This window comes from Rhinichthys klamathensis, unplaced genomic scaffold, assembly GCF_029890125.1.
Source record: "Rhinichthys klamathensis goyatoka isolate OS25496 unplaced genomic scaffold, OSU_Roscu_1.1 h1tg000394l_1, whole genome shotgun sequence".
Lineage (NCBI taxonomy): Eukaryota > Metazoa > Chordata > Actinopteri > Cypriniformes > Leuciscidae > Rhinichthys > Rhinichthys klamathensis.
Genome location: NW_026606896.1, coordinates 588,849 through 602,387, shown reverse-complemented (window position 1 = coordinate 602,387; position 13,539 = coordinate 588,849). Strand labels below are relative to the sequence as shown.

The 13,539-nt window shown below is 41.4% G+C and overlaps 1 protein-coding gene across 2 annotated transcripts; it reads left to right on the top strand.

The window, feature by feature from the left end:
* The first annotated feature begins 607 nt into the window (after positions 1–607).
* Positions 608–8,956, top strand: yy1b (YY1 transcription factor b). 2 transcript variants are annotated; one of them, XM_056234394.1, is made up of 6 exons: positions 608–1,346; positions 2,021–2,183; positions 4,640–4,684; positions 4,851–4,911; positions 4,992–5,150; positions 8,224–8,956. In XM_056234394.1, the coding sequence occupies exons 1-6, from the start codon at positions 623–625 to the stop codon at positions 8,404–8,406; spliced, it is 1,335 nt and encodes a 444-aa protein (XP_056090369.1). In that variant the 5' UTR covers positions 608–622; the 3' UTR covers positions 8,407–8,956. The 2 variants fall into 2 exon arrangements, with proteins under 2 accessions (XP_056090369.1, XP_056090370.1); XM_056234395.1 differs by lacking the exon at positions 4,640–4,684.
* The last annotated feature ends 4,583 nt before the right edge of the window (positions 8,957–13,539 follow it).

The following is a 13,539-nucleotide window of genomic DNA, read 5'->3' as shown; positions in this document are numbered from 1 at the left end:
TGGATGATTATAATTTTACATGATAATATATTAAAAAGTAAAAACAACACAGTTACAATATATTACACTAATATATCAATAAGAGATGTATTGTTGGTTCAGAAATGAAAACACAAACCATAGAAAAATAACAATATCAGAATCATATTTGTAGATATACAAACAACTCAATATGTTTTCAACATATTTGTTGAGTTATTTATTTAATCTGGGACATTACACATTAATAATACATGGAGAAGGATGTAAAATGTGCCAGATTTAATTCAATTCAATTCACATTTATTTGTATAGCGCTTTTCACAATACACATCGTTTCAAAGCAGCTTTACAGAAAATACATGAGTCCACATTACAGTTTACAGTGTTCTGTTATCAGAGGAGACTGTCTGAGTTATGTGTTTTCAGAAATGTACATATACAAAATCACAGGTAGCGAAACATTTATTAATTTAAACAATGTAATTAAGGCAGAAACAGCGATTTAGCCAAATTGGCATCTGTTTATCTAGATTAAAAAATAAATAATTTAATGAACACAATTAATACATTAAAATGTAAACACAACACGCATATAAAATAACAAAATGTATTTGCTGTTTTACACGGATATACAGCCAATATGCGCGTGCACGCGAGCCCGACAGCCAGTCCCCTCCTCTCGCGAGATTTGGAAGAGGAGCGTAGTAGTGGCGACGTGAATTCATGCGAGAAGTGGAGAGTTATTTGTGTTATCGGAGTGTGCGGGTATCAGGGGGTGTGTTTGTGTATATGTGTGTGTTTGCGGGGCAGCGAGCGAGCGATTCGTGCGTTTAACGCAACAGCTAAAGCGAGCAAGCTGGCGGACTTCGACATGGCATCGGGCGAGACGCTGTACATCGAGGCGGACGGCTCGGAGATGCCCGCGGAGATCGTGGAGCTGCACGAGATCGAGGTGGAAACCATCGAGACTACGGTGATCGACGGGGACGACGAGGACGAGCACCAGCCCATGATCGCGCTGCAGCCGCTGGGCACCGATGACCCGGGTCAGGTCCACCATCAGGAGGTGATCCTGGTCCAGACCCGGGAGGAGGTGGTCGGAGGGGACGACGGCTTCGAGGACCAGATCCTCATCCCGGTGCCCGTCCCCGGGGCGGAGGACGAGTACATCGGCCAGACTCTGCTGACAGTCGCGGGGAAGAGCTCCATGGGGCGGGTGGGGAAGAGAGCGGGTTCGGTGGGCAAGAAAGCGGGTAAACGGAGTTACCTGAGCGCGGCGGAGGCCAGCGGGAGGAAGTGGGAGCAGAAGCAGGTGCAGATCAAGACTCTGGAGGGCGAGTTCTCCGTCACGATGTGGGCATCGGGTGAGTGAGTGAATCTATTTCTAGTGCCAGCAGGGCGTTGTCCGTCCGCAGCACGTCCTCGATCCTTCGCACCGAGAACGCGAGCGCACCGGTCCGGGTGTTTTTGTTTTGAACGGAGGCCATGTTTTTATCAGCCGATGGGCGCCGCCATGTTCCCCGAGTCCAGTATGGCGGCCCGTAAACATGGCGCCCGTGCAGCGGGTTGAAGATGGCGCGAGCGCGCGGCAGATGCTGAGTGTAGGCCGCGCGCGCTGCGGCTCCAGGAGACCGTTAAACAGTCGCACGGTTTGAATATCAGATTCAGCGGGCTGCGCTCGCGCCACTTTAGATTTAAAAATCCGAGACGGTTGATCACTTTTTATTTTTAAAACGTTTGGACCCGAAAGGAGCTGTGAAGAAGACCGACCACTGTTGTGCGTGTGTTAACTACCTCTGCGGATTTACTTTTACGTGGTTAAAAGATTCAAATATCAGATTTATAGCAGAAATCATGGCGCGTTTGTGTTTATTTGGACTTTTTTGATGGTTTAAAAGTGGCTTGAAGTCGCTTGGAGGACCCGGATGTGTCGCTGAGGTCGTTCGTGTAGAACCGGAGCTCCGTAGCGTATTAAACTCCACGACATTTCTAATCGTTGACTCTTTTGAACCCTTAATCATTCGGCTTTGTGTTTCAGATGACAAGAAGGACATCGATCATGAGACTGTGGTGGAGGAGCAGATCATCGGGGAAAACTCTCCTCCGGATTATTCCGAGTACTTGACGGGAAAGAAACTCCCGCCTGGAGGAATCCCGGGAATCGACCTGTCAGACCCGAAGCAGCTGGCAGAGTTCGCCAGGTCAGACAAATTCACGGTCACAGCTGAATAAAACCACTAAATGTGCAGGATTCATTTTAAAGGTAACCTGCTGTGTGTGATATATCAGGATCATAAATGAATCTGGACTCGGGGGCAAAGTAAGTTAAGTGCTACCGATATTAAAATGTGGGCAGAGAACTGTTTGGATATAAAGTAGGGGTGTAACGATACCCTCATGTCACGATGCGATACATATCACGATACTGAACTCACGATACGATATTATTGCGATAATCCAAGACATGGTAAAAGGTTAACAATAAAAATAAAAAAATAATGAAGGCCGCTTTTTACTGGTAACATAAGACATTTGGCATTATCAGGACCCACAATTATTCCCCCATTGCATTATTATACATTATATTCAACATTATATATATATATATATATATATATATATATATATGGTAGTTTAATGTAGTACTGACACTAAAACTATGTAAACGTGAATTTTTCACACAGTAATTTTCATTTTGGGGGAACTATCCACGAAACGTATCGTTGAATTTTTGTATTGCGATATATTGTGACATGATATATTGTTACACCCCTAATATAAAGTGCAGCTGTCAGATCATACCTGTATTTATTTACTGTTTCAGATGTGAATCTGATGAAACTTTCAAGTCAGCTTGAGATCTGTGTGGATTAGGGCTGGGTATTGTAAAAAAAAAATTCAATATTAATATCGATACTGATACCTTGAGTTCGATACCGGTTCCTGAACGATACTTTTTTCGACACCAATTTGATGAAATCCGTTTTAATAAGATTATATTAAATATTGAAAATATTTTTTCAGTTTGTTGACTTTTGACTCAATAACTCTTATATATGCCACTGGGGGGGGGGGGCGGAATATATGCCTCGCGCATAAATCACTGGCAAAAGTAGCCTAATGATTACGAATATGTCGGATAAAAATAGCAAGGATACAATTTAATTGTTTTTTTAATAAACTAGTGTTTTCTAAGTCAGTGTTGACATTGCTGACTCATCATCTCCGCAGTATAACGAACGCACGTGCCTATAGACCAATTTTCGGCCGACGTCACAGTTACGTCACGGCGCTAGCTGGTGGCAGAACAAAGGGAAAACTGGAGGCGGCAAATACAAACCAGCATAGATTCGGCTACAAAATAAGGATCTTAAATTATTCTTCTTATTATTAAATGTCATCTTGTTGTGTTGTTGGGTGCAAGAATCAATGAAAAATTAATATGCTTTATCTGCAATTTTTTATTTCTAGAAATATTCGCCTCATTAAAATTGCACCGTAATGTCCCTCTTTACATTTTCGTCTTCTCGGCGCTGGCTAGGCAGAACTGCAGATCGTACCACACAAGTCTTGTACATGACCATTCAGCACATAGTTATAGGCATCTAAAGATTTACATGCCCTCCGTTTCTCTATCAGGTAGGTGTAGAAGTCAGGCCACTCAACCGGAGGTAACGTTAACGTTAATCCTGTCAGATCCTCAATGAGTGTACGGGTCGGCCAATTTGGTTCCGTCCGATTAAAATTAACTTTTGCAAATGACAATCGTGGTCCTGGACAGTGAGTGACCTTGCACATTAAGATAAAATCGGATTTTCTCCAGTCATTGTTAAAAACAAGCTAACAAAACTTGCAGACTTTACGTTAGTGAAGCGGCCAGAGGGATCGTTCTGCCAACACTTAAGCTCCGCCCACATAACTTCACCATGTTTACCAACTGAAAATTGGTCTATAGAGAGAAATGCACCTTTCATTTGGATTACATAATCAGAGAGTGTTTGTTTTTCGAATCGGTTCGTTTAAAAGTAGACATCTCAAGCTTTCCATATTTAAAATACATTTTAAACTGATTAAAGCTTGTGATCACAAAATTACATAAACATCTGATCATCTCATGTTAAAGAAAACATTTATAGCTATATGCCTATTTCTCATGTCTGTGAGGCAAGTATCCAATACGCCGAGTTGGCAGCAATTATAGTCTCGCAAATATTGCATTGCGTGCTGTTAGCATCAAACCTGGAGAAATGTAGCCACACTTTTGATCTTTTACATCGATGGGGTTTGGGACGCGTACACACTACAGCCTCACGTAACCGGCGTATTGACAAACTCGTGTTTTTCCATGATGCCTCGCCACAGCCAATCATTCTGCGTGCTTATTGGCTCACTGATGTTGACGAGATTGAACCCTTAGGTATAAAAATTTGGTACCGAACGACGAGATTTTTTTGATACTCAAAGTATCGAACTCGATACCCAGCCCTTGTGTGGATGCAGCCAATATCATTTTCTGTGAAAATCTTTTTATTTATTTATTCATGTTTATCTTTTTGAAAGACATAAAACTGCAAGTAATAGGACGTTGGTCTTCTGAGATGGTTTGGACGCAGCATGTTTTGACGTGACATTTACTGTTAGTTGTTTTGTTTCTCAGCCCCTTCGGTAACAGTGGCGGTCATTTTGCTCGTAGTCCCGTTCGGTAAGTCTAAGATTGGGGAATAACGTTACACTGGTCACATGAGGGGCTTTTTATTGGTCACTATAGAGTGTCACTGCATCGAGAAAGGGTGGAAGTGTTCTGAATATAATGAGCATTCTGGGTAATCTGGCATATCTGAGCAGTGATTGTCATCGTGTTTGTCTAGAATGAAGCCGAGGAAGATCAAGGAGGACGACGCTCCTAGAACGATAGCCTGTCCACACAAGGTGAGCGGATCGATCCGTTTGTTTTCATCCGATCAAGGCTTGCCGTGTGCAAACCGGTGTTTCTCTGCTGTTTCTCACAGGGATGCACTAAAATGTTCAGGGATAATTCAGCCATGAGGAAGCACCTTCACACGCACGGCCCGCGGGTTCACGTGTGCGCCGAGTGCGGAAAGGCCTTCGTGGAGAGCTCCAAATTAAAGCGCCATCAGCTGGTTCACACAGGAGAGAAACCCTTCCAGGTACGCCATCATGCACTCTATAAAATCAAGGTTCTTCATTGGGTCATTGTGGAAAATGGGCTCTTTTAGATGCCAAACCCCTAAAAATGGTCATCCTCAAGTGAGGGACCTCTGCTCTAGATTATTAAAATGACGCCATGAAAAACACGGTCCTTTTAAGAACTGATCACTGGCTGCGTTTACATTCACAACTTTTGTTTCAATCAGACTGAATTCACGCCGATTGATGAATCTGGATGTAGTGTTTGCTTGAGCGCTGAACATGTGTGTGTTTATACGTCACAAGCTTCAAATCGTAATATATTGTTAGACATGCGCTCACTGCACGAATATACAGAGTTTCTGCTGTCTGCGCATAGTAACTATTCTCCTGCACTGGTTCTTTATTTGTTTTAAACAGCAGACTTAATATTTATCCATTTCTGGTCATAATTAGGAGACATGAGCGTATGAGCCGCTGTGCCACTGCTTATATTCATCACACAGTAAAAATGCCCAAACCCAGTGGTGTGTGTGTGTGAGAGTCTGAAGCGGCACACACACACAGAGAACGAGGATTATAGGATGAGCTCGTTTATACGACACTTTATTCAGCAGGAGAACAGCTCGTTCAGCGCGTCACACGCCATTACGCTATTTCTGTGTCATTACGCTATTTCTACGTCATTACGCTATTTCTACGTCATTACGCTATTTCTACGTCATTACGCTATTTCTGTGTCATTACGCTATTTCTACGCCATTACGCTATTTCTATGTCATTACGCTATTTCTACGTCATTACGCTATTTCTATGTCATTACGCTATTTCTACGTCACTACGCTATTTCTACGTCATTACGCTATTTCTACGTCATTACGCTATTTCTACGTCACTACGCTATTTCTACGTCATTATGCTATTTCTACGTCACTACGCTATTTCTACGTCACTACGCTATTTCTACGTCATTACGCTATTTCTACGTCACTACGCTATTTCTACATCACTACGTTATTTCTACGTCACTACGCTATTTCTACGTCACTACGCTATTTCTACGTCACTACGCTATTTCTACGTCATTACGCTATTTCTACGTCACTACGCTATTTCTACGTCACTACGCTATTTCTACATCACTACGCTATTTCTACGTCACTACGCTATTTCTACGTCACTACGTTATTTCTACGTCACTGCGCTATTTCTACATCACTACGTTATTTCTACGTCACTACGCTATTTCTACATCACTACGCTATTTCTACGTCACTACGCTATTTCTACGTCATTACGCTATTTCTACGTCATAACGCTATTTCTACGTCATTACGCTATTTCTACGTCATTACGCTATTTCTAAGTCACTACGCTATTTCTACGTCATTACGCTATTTCTACGTCATTACGCTATTTCTACGTCATTACGCTATTTCTACGTCATTACGCTATTTCTACGTCCTTTCAACGTCCTTGCGCTATTTCTACATCACTGCACATGTGCAGTGCTTTCAGTTTCGGTTTTCAATCCGATCAAGTGTTTAAATGTTCTCTCGATCGGATTAGAAAAGGAATAAACCGCCCCCTTTCAATCGGGATCGATGAAGGCGTTTAAGGCTTTCAGTGCGATTGAGTCGTCAATCCCATTACTAGCGGATTATTTGGTTGCATGTAAACGTAGCCAGTGAAAGGTTCTGACCCAATTCAAACTGAATTGAGATGAGCGTCTCGACTATTGAATATATACTGATATTGATGCATCTGCTCTGAAATGAGTTGCAGAATGACTCTGACACACAGAAGTCTCCTATCTCAATGAAAAATGATGTTAAAGTCAGTGTTTTTAAACATCCGGTTATTGCAGTTGCTCAACTGTCATTGCAACATTAACACTGAGCGCATTTACATACACATTCTTAACCCGATTATGCTTAAAGGAGGAGTTCACTTCAGAATTAATTTTTCCTGATAGTTTACTCTCCCCCTCGTAATCCAAGATGTTCATGTGTTTCTTTCTTCAGTGGGAAAGAAATGAAGGTTTTTGAGGAACACACTCCAGGGTTTCTCCATATAGTGTCTTCAATGGGGTCCAACGGGTCGAAGGTCCAGATGTGAGTTTCAGTGCAGCTTCAAAGTCTCGACACGATCCAGCCGAGGAATAAGAGTCTGATCTAGACAAACCAGCGGACATTTATAACAAAATAATGAATGAAGTTCAGAATGAAGCCACCGTACAACACACACACACACACCAGCTACAGGTGGAGAGGAGAGAGAGTGATAGAGCCAGTTCAGTGGATGGGGATTATCAGGAGGCCATGATTGGCGAGGGCCGATGGGGGGTGTGGCCGGGACACCGGGTTACACCGCTACTCTTCACCAGGAGTGCCATGGGGTTTAATGACCTCAGAGAGTCAGGACCTCGGTTTAACGCCTCATCCGACATTTATATACTTTTATCCACTAATGCTGGTCTTGCACTCGCTGTGATGCGACACACATTACGTCATCAGGGTGAAAGGTCAAGCGGGACGTAGGCGTAAGAACAGACCCAGTGTTTACAGTCTTCGCCCGTGACCTTTCACCCTGATGACGTAATGTGTGTCGCATCACAGCGAGTGCAAGACCAGCATTAGTGGTTAAGAGTATATAAGTGTGTATTGTGTTATAAATGTCGGCTGGTGTGTCTAGATCAGACTCTTATTCCTCGGCTGGATCGTGTCGAGACTTTGAACCCGTCGGACCCCATTGAAGTCACTATATGGAGAAACCCTGGAGTGTGTTCCTCAAAAACCTTCATTTCTTTCTCACTGAAGAACGAAACACATGAACATCTTGGATGACGTGTGTGAGAGTAAATTATGGGGGAAAATTAATTCTGAAGTGAACTCCTCCTGTAAGCATTTGCATTTTAGAGAATTCACATTTTGATGTATTGTGTTCCCTTACATTTTTGTAACTTGGTCTTAAAAAGGTCTTAAAGACGTATTCCGAAGCCCTCAGTGTTGCGGTTTCTCGCTCTCACTTCCTGTTTTTTTGATCTGGTGACTCCGCATGACTAGTCTGTGACGCTGTCCTCCTGTCGTGTAGTGCACGTTCGAGGGCTGTGGGAAGCGCTTCTCGCTGGACTTTAACCTGCGGACGCACGTCAGAATACACACCGGGGACCGGCCCTACGTTTGCCCGTTCGACGGATGCAATAAGAAGTTTGCTCAGTCCACCAACCTCAAATCACACATCCTCACACACGCCAAAGCCAAGAGCAGCCAATGAACTCGCTCGACCCTGGCGGACCGTAACGGACTGAACAAGCGAACCGGTCAGGAGCCCCGCACTCAGACGCTTCGACTGATGATGATGATGATGATGATCTTCATTTCCCCCACTCTTACTTCAGTCTCTGGGCTTCATAGATATATAGCTTTTAATTTTCTATTTCTCCAAGTGTGCATATTGTACACTTATTTTTGGGATATGCTTCGTAATGCGACCTGAGAGTTTATGACACAGACTGGGTGATGATGCGTAATGGTGTGTGTGTGTGTGTGTGTGTGTGTGTGTGTGTGTGTGTGTGTGTGTGTGTGTGTGTGTGTGTGTGTGTGTGTGTGTGTGTGTGTGTGTGTGTGTGTGTGTGTGTGTGTGGAACGGCTGTCGGGATCATGTGGAGTCGGTCGCACCGCATCAGTTCACGGTAAACTGCAGTGTTACCTGTCCTTTCTTTTCTTTCTTAGAATGTATTGTAAAGGTCTGAACCATGAACTATCCTTTGTTAATATTTACACGCCTGTATTTCAGCAAACTGTGATTAAAGAGGGGAAACTGTTGCTTTCTGGAGTCGAAATGACATTAATGGAGCTTTCAAACACTTCACAATAAACAGCAGCTGTTGGAGTTCAGTGTTATGAAGACCATATGATCGGATTTATTCATAGTCAAAGAATGAAAATATTCACACACCAGATATCATTGCTGACATGTTCCACTAGTGTGTGCAGGACACTATAGTTCATTTATGTGAGTGAGGAGAGCAAAATAAAGTAAACTGTGACATATTATACCCAAATATTCTTCATACAGTGACTACCAGTGACATTGATACAAATTTGGGACCAGAAATGATTCCTCCACTTTGAGCTGATGATGTTTTGCTGGAGTGTGTTTTCTGTAATTGCTAATGCTCTTTTTACACACACACTGAACAACATGAAGCATTGCTTGGTCACTGGTTGAGCTGAACTGGTATTATCTAATTGTGTAGTTAAATTTAACAGCTGACAGATATTCAACATAATTCATGTGTGAGAGTCTAACAGAAGGACGGACAAAACCAGTCAAATATCCACTGAGTTCTGCTCATGTTTATAAACTATAGCGAATAAACTGATAATGTGAGAGATGTTGAAGTGTGTGTGAATACACTGGTTTGACTGTATTTAGGTTTTTGTCATTTGTTTAAGGAAACTCTAGTGATGTCCGATTTATCGTTATCGGCTCTCACATATAAAGAGTTATCGGTACCGGCTGAAACTTTCTATAAATATCTTTGTTTTAGTAATTCCACTTAAACTTATTTTAGGTGACATTTCTAATTTGAGTTCATATTTTTATTTAATTACCAAAACGATTTTTAACAGGCTGAAAAAAAAATTATTTAGGATTTATTTTGAGACTGTTTTCACTCAGAGATTGCTAGTAACATTGAATTAAACATGCAATTAAAGTAGAGACTGAAATTGTATTTTTGTTTAATTTGCCATTTTGAAAGAAGTATAGTTGTTTCTGTGTGTGTGTGTCTCTCCTGTGTGAACACGACAACATCACACACACTAACATCATCATGAGGAAGACACCCTGATCTGAACAGTGATCTGACGTTCATCAAGAGGAACTGAAGTGAGTGTGTGTGTGTGTGAGTGAGTGTGTGTGTGTTGACCTCTAGTGGTCTCCTGTCTCCATCAGCTCTTCTGCTCTGTAACGCCAGTGTTCTGATGCTCTAGTGCTCGTCTGAAGCGGCAGCCTTTCATTACACAAGATTAATAGTTTGAGTTCCTGAAGACCAAACTCTGCACACACACACTCACACAGACACACACACTCTCTCTCACACACACACACACACACACACTCTCTCTCACACAGACACACACGATTGATTGATTGTGTGTGTGTCGAACACTGCAGGTTATTTTAGCTTCTGCCGCCTCTGTGTGTGTGTGTGTGTGCTGTTCTGCATGTCTCTGTTACCGTGGCAACATATTTCTGCATGTAAAATCACATCAAAATGCAGCGGAGACAGAAACGCTTCTGAACGCAACATGAGAAGAATCAGGGTAAATATTCCTGCAGAAGAGAGAGAGTGAACACATGACTGAACACACACACACACACACTCGACTGCAGCTGCATATCAAGCAACCAATCAGTGATCCAGATGCTGAAATACCACACACACACACACACGTTATGTTTGTGTGTGTGTGTGTGTGTGAGTGAGTGACTTCGAGTGAGAGTGTGTGTGTGTGTACATGTTTTTCTATCCCGGTGGGGACTTAAATCTGAATGCACACAGTCTCATGGGGACTCGTGTCACTGTGGGCCTAAATTAAGGTCCTCGTGGGTAAACACGCTTATAAATCATACAGAAGGATTAAAAAAAAAAAAAAAGAAAAGTAAAACTGCATGGGCAGGTTTAGGGGTCGGTTAGTGTAAGGGGACAGAATATACAGTTTGTACAGGATAAAAACCATTACGTCTATGGAGAGTCCCCACAAAGATGTGAGTGTGTGTGTGTGTGTGTGTGTGTGTGTCTGTGAGTGTGTGTGTGTGTGTGTGTGTTGACCTCTAGTGGTCAGGATCGCAATGACTTGATCGGTCTCATGCATATCTCTCTCTCTCTCTCTCTCTCTCTCTCTCTCTCTGTGTGTGTGTGTGTCTCTCTGTATTCACCGCCACTAATCGCATTCAATATTAACGAGGATGTTCGTTCAAACCACATTTGCCTCCATTAATAATGCACACGCTTGGAATGGCTCCTGCGCATATTATAATTCTTTGTTTATGATATCTGTGCACAGGTATGCAGATCTGGAGATGTGGTCTAGAATCAGCCGCTTATTCCTCGTTAATAATGCAGAGTCTGATGATGAAGCCGAGAGTAAACATGAACGACTGCTTCACTCGCACTTTATTAGGAATCAGATAAACTGCTCAGGAAATCGAAATTAATTTCTGTAAATGCCCGTGACTCCAGGATCGGCAGGACTTCTGATTCTGATCAGTTCACACATGTAATGATTTATTATAGTTTGTATGATTTATCTTTTGTGATTTTTGTGCTTTTAACAATGAAAATATGTCTTTTAATGTATGACATCACATAATATAGCTGAAGAAATAATACACTTTACAGTAAAGGTTCATTAGTCAACATTAATGTATTAACTAACATGAGCAAAACATCTGTTACAGTGTTTATTAATCTTTGTTTATCTTATTCACAGTGCATTAACTAATGTTAACAAGATTTTAATAAAGTATTAATAAATGTTGAAATTAATATTAACTCAGATTAAATGCTGTAGAAGTGTTGATCATTCTTAGTTCCTGTAACTAATGAACATTATCGTAAAGTGTTACCGTTAATCTTAATGTTAGTTTCAATACATCATTAGTTAATGCTCTGTGAATTAATATGAACATGCAATAACCTTTTTTTTTTGACAAACATGAACATATTTTAAAGTCCCCCTGTGGTGAGAATCCAGCTTTTAATGTTGTTTATGTGTCTATGTGGTGTTTTTAATACGCTTTAAGACACACCATGTGTAAGTTCATAAGTCGACAGCATTGCTGAGTATTTCCTCCTTAAAACTGCAGTGAACCAAAGACAGTCTCAAAAACACGGTTTGAAATCGCTGGTGTTTCTGACGTCACAAACGACCTTGTAACCAATCAGATCAACGTGTGATCGTCAACCAGTGGATCTCTGAGCTGAGTGAGTGAGTGGAGGCGGGGCTCATCTGCATATTCATAGAACCGCGCATACTAAATGAGGCAAGGGTGTCGAGTTACATTCAAGATATTTTAAGGCATGAAGAAAAAACATTTAAATATGTAATTTTGGTGATTAAATATGATTTTTAAGAGATGCAATGATTGACTACAGGGGATTTTAATAAATGCTGTACTAAATATACTGTTCATACACCGAAAGAATAACTATTTTCACTCAGAAGTTGCTTGTAAAATTCACAAGCAATTAAAAATTAAAGGCAAGGAACATTAAATAAACATGAAATTTTGCAGTAGTAGCCTAAGACTGAAATGGTATTTTCTTGTAAAACCATCCAATAATTTTCCAAAATATCCAAACAATGTTCACGTAAACTAATGCATTACCTGAAGCGGGAGCTTATGCAAATCAATTAATCTCACATATAAGTCATAAAAATGTTGAATTTCGTCCTACATGGTAAAGTGCATAAGGCAATTCCATATTTTCTTTTAAAAACAATATGTTAAATGGAAGCTCCTCTGTTGATGTTAATCTCGCTTGTGCAGATCATCTTTACTGATGTGAACCTGCAGGACTCAATCGCATTTTAGTATCGATAATGATGATGGAGAACACCTGATGGGCACGAATTAATGAGTCATTAATCGACATCGCAGGCTCGTTTGAACAAGCTCATGATCCTGATGCTCATCCCACGTCACACACACACACACACACACACACACACACACGGACTCGTCTTTAACCCTCAGTGTCGAGTCTCATGACTGAAACTGCTGTGCATTCTCAACGTCTCTTTGAACAATTACAGGATCTCGCCTCTCAGTCTCCTGAGGAACGCAAGGATAACACTTCTAAAAATAATTACCCAGCATGCAGTGCTGCCGGCTTCACCGCGAGATGTGCTGCTTCATCACGCCGGTCTTCGCCCTGAAACAGTGCGTTTGATCACGAGTGCCTTTTACAGTGAGATTTATTGCCATTTACTTTTAAATATCAAATGTAAAACTGCAGCGGATCGCAAAAGCCATTTCTAGCTAACACTGAACATTCTCTCAAAAGTTATGAACTCGTTCTTTTGGTGTTTTAATAATGTTCTCAGAACGCTAGCGTTTTTAAATATAAAAATGCAATGTTCAATAAAAGGCCCGTTGATGAACGATACAAACACTGACAGCCAATCAGAATCCATCCTGCTTTAAAGAGACAGAGACTTAAAGAGGCAGCGCTTATAATAAACAGAGAAATATCATGTATTGGCGCTAATATAGTTATAGTTCTTGTACTTGGTGTTAAATGCTGTTTAATGTTCGCAAAATGTAACAATAATCAAGAAAAAAATATTTTAAACATTCAGAAATAACGTTTTCATAACTTAATGGAGACGTAAG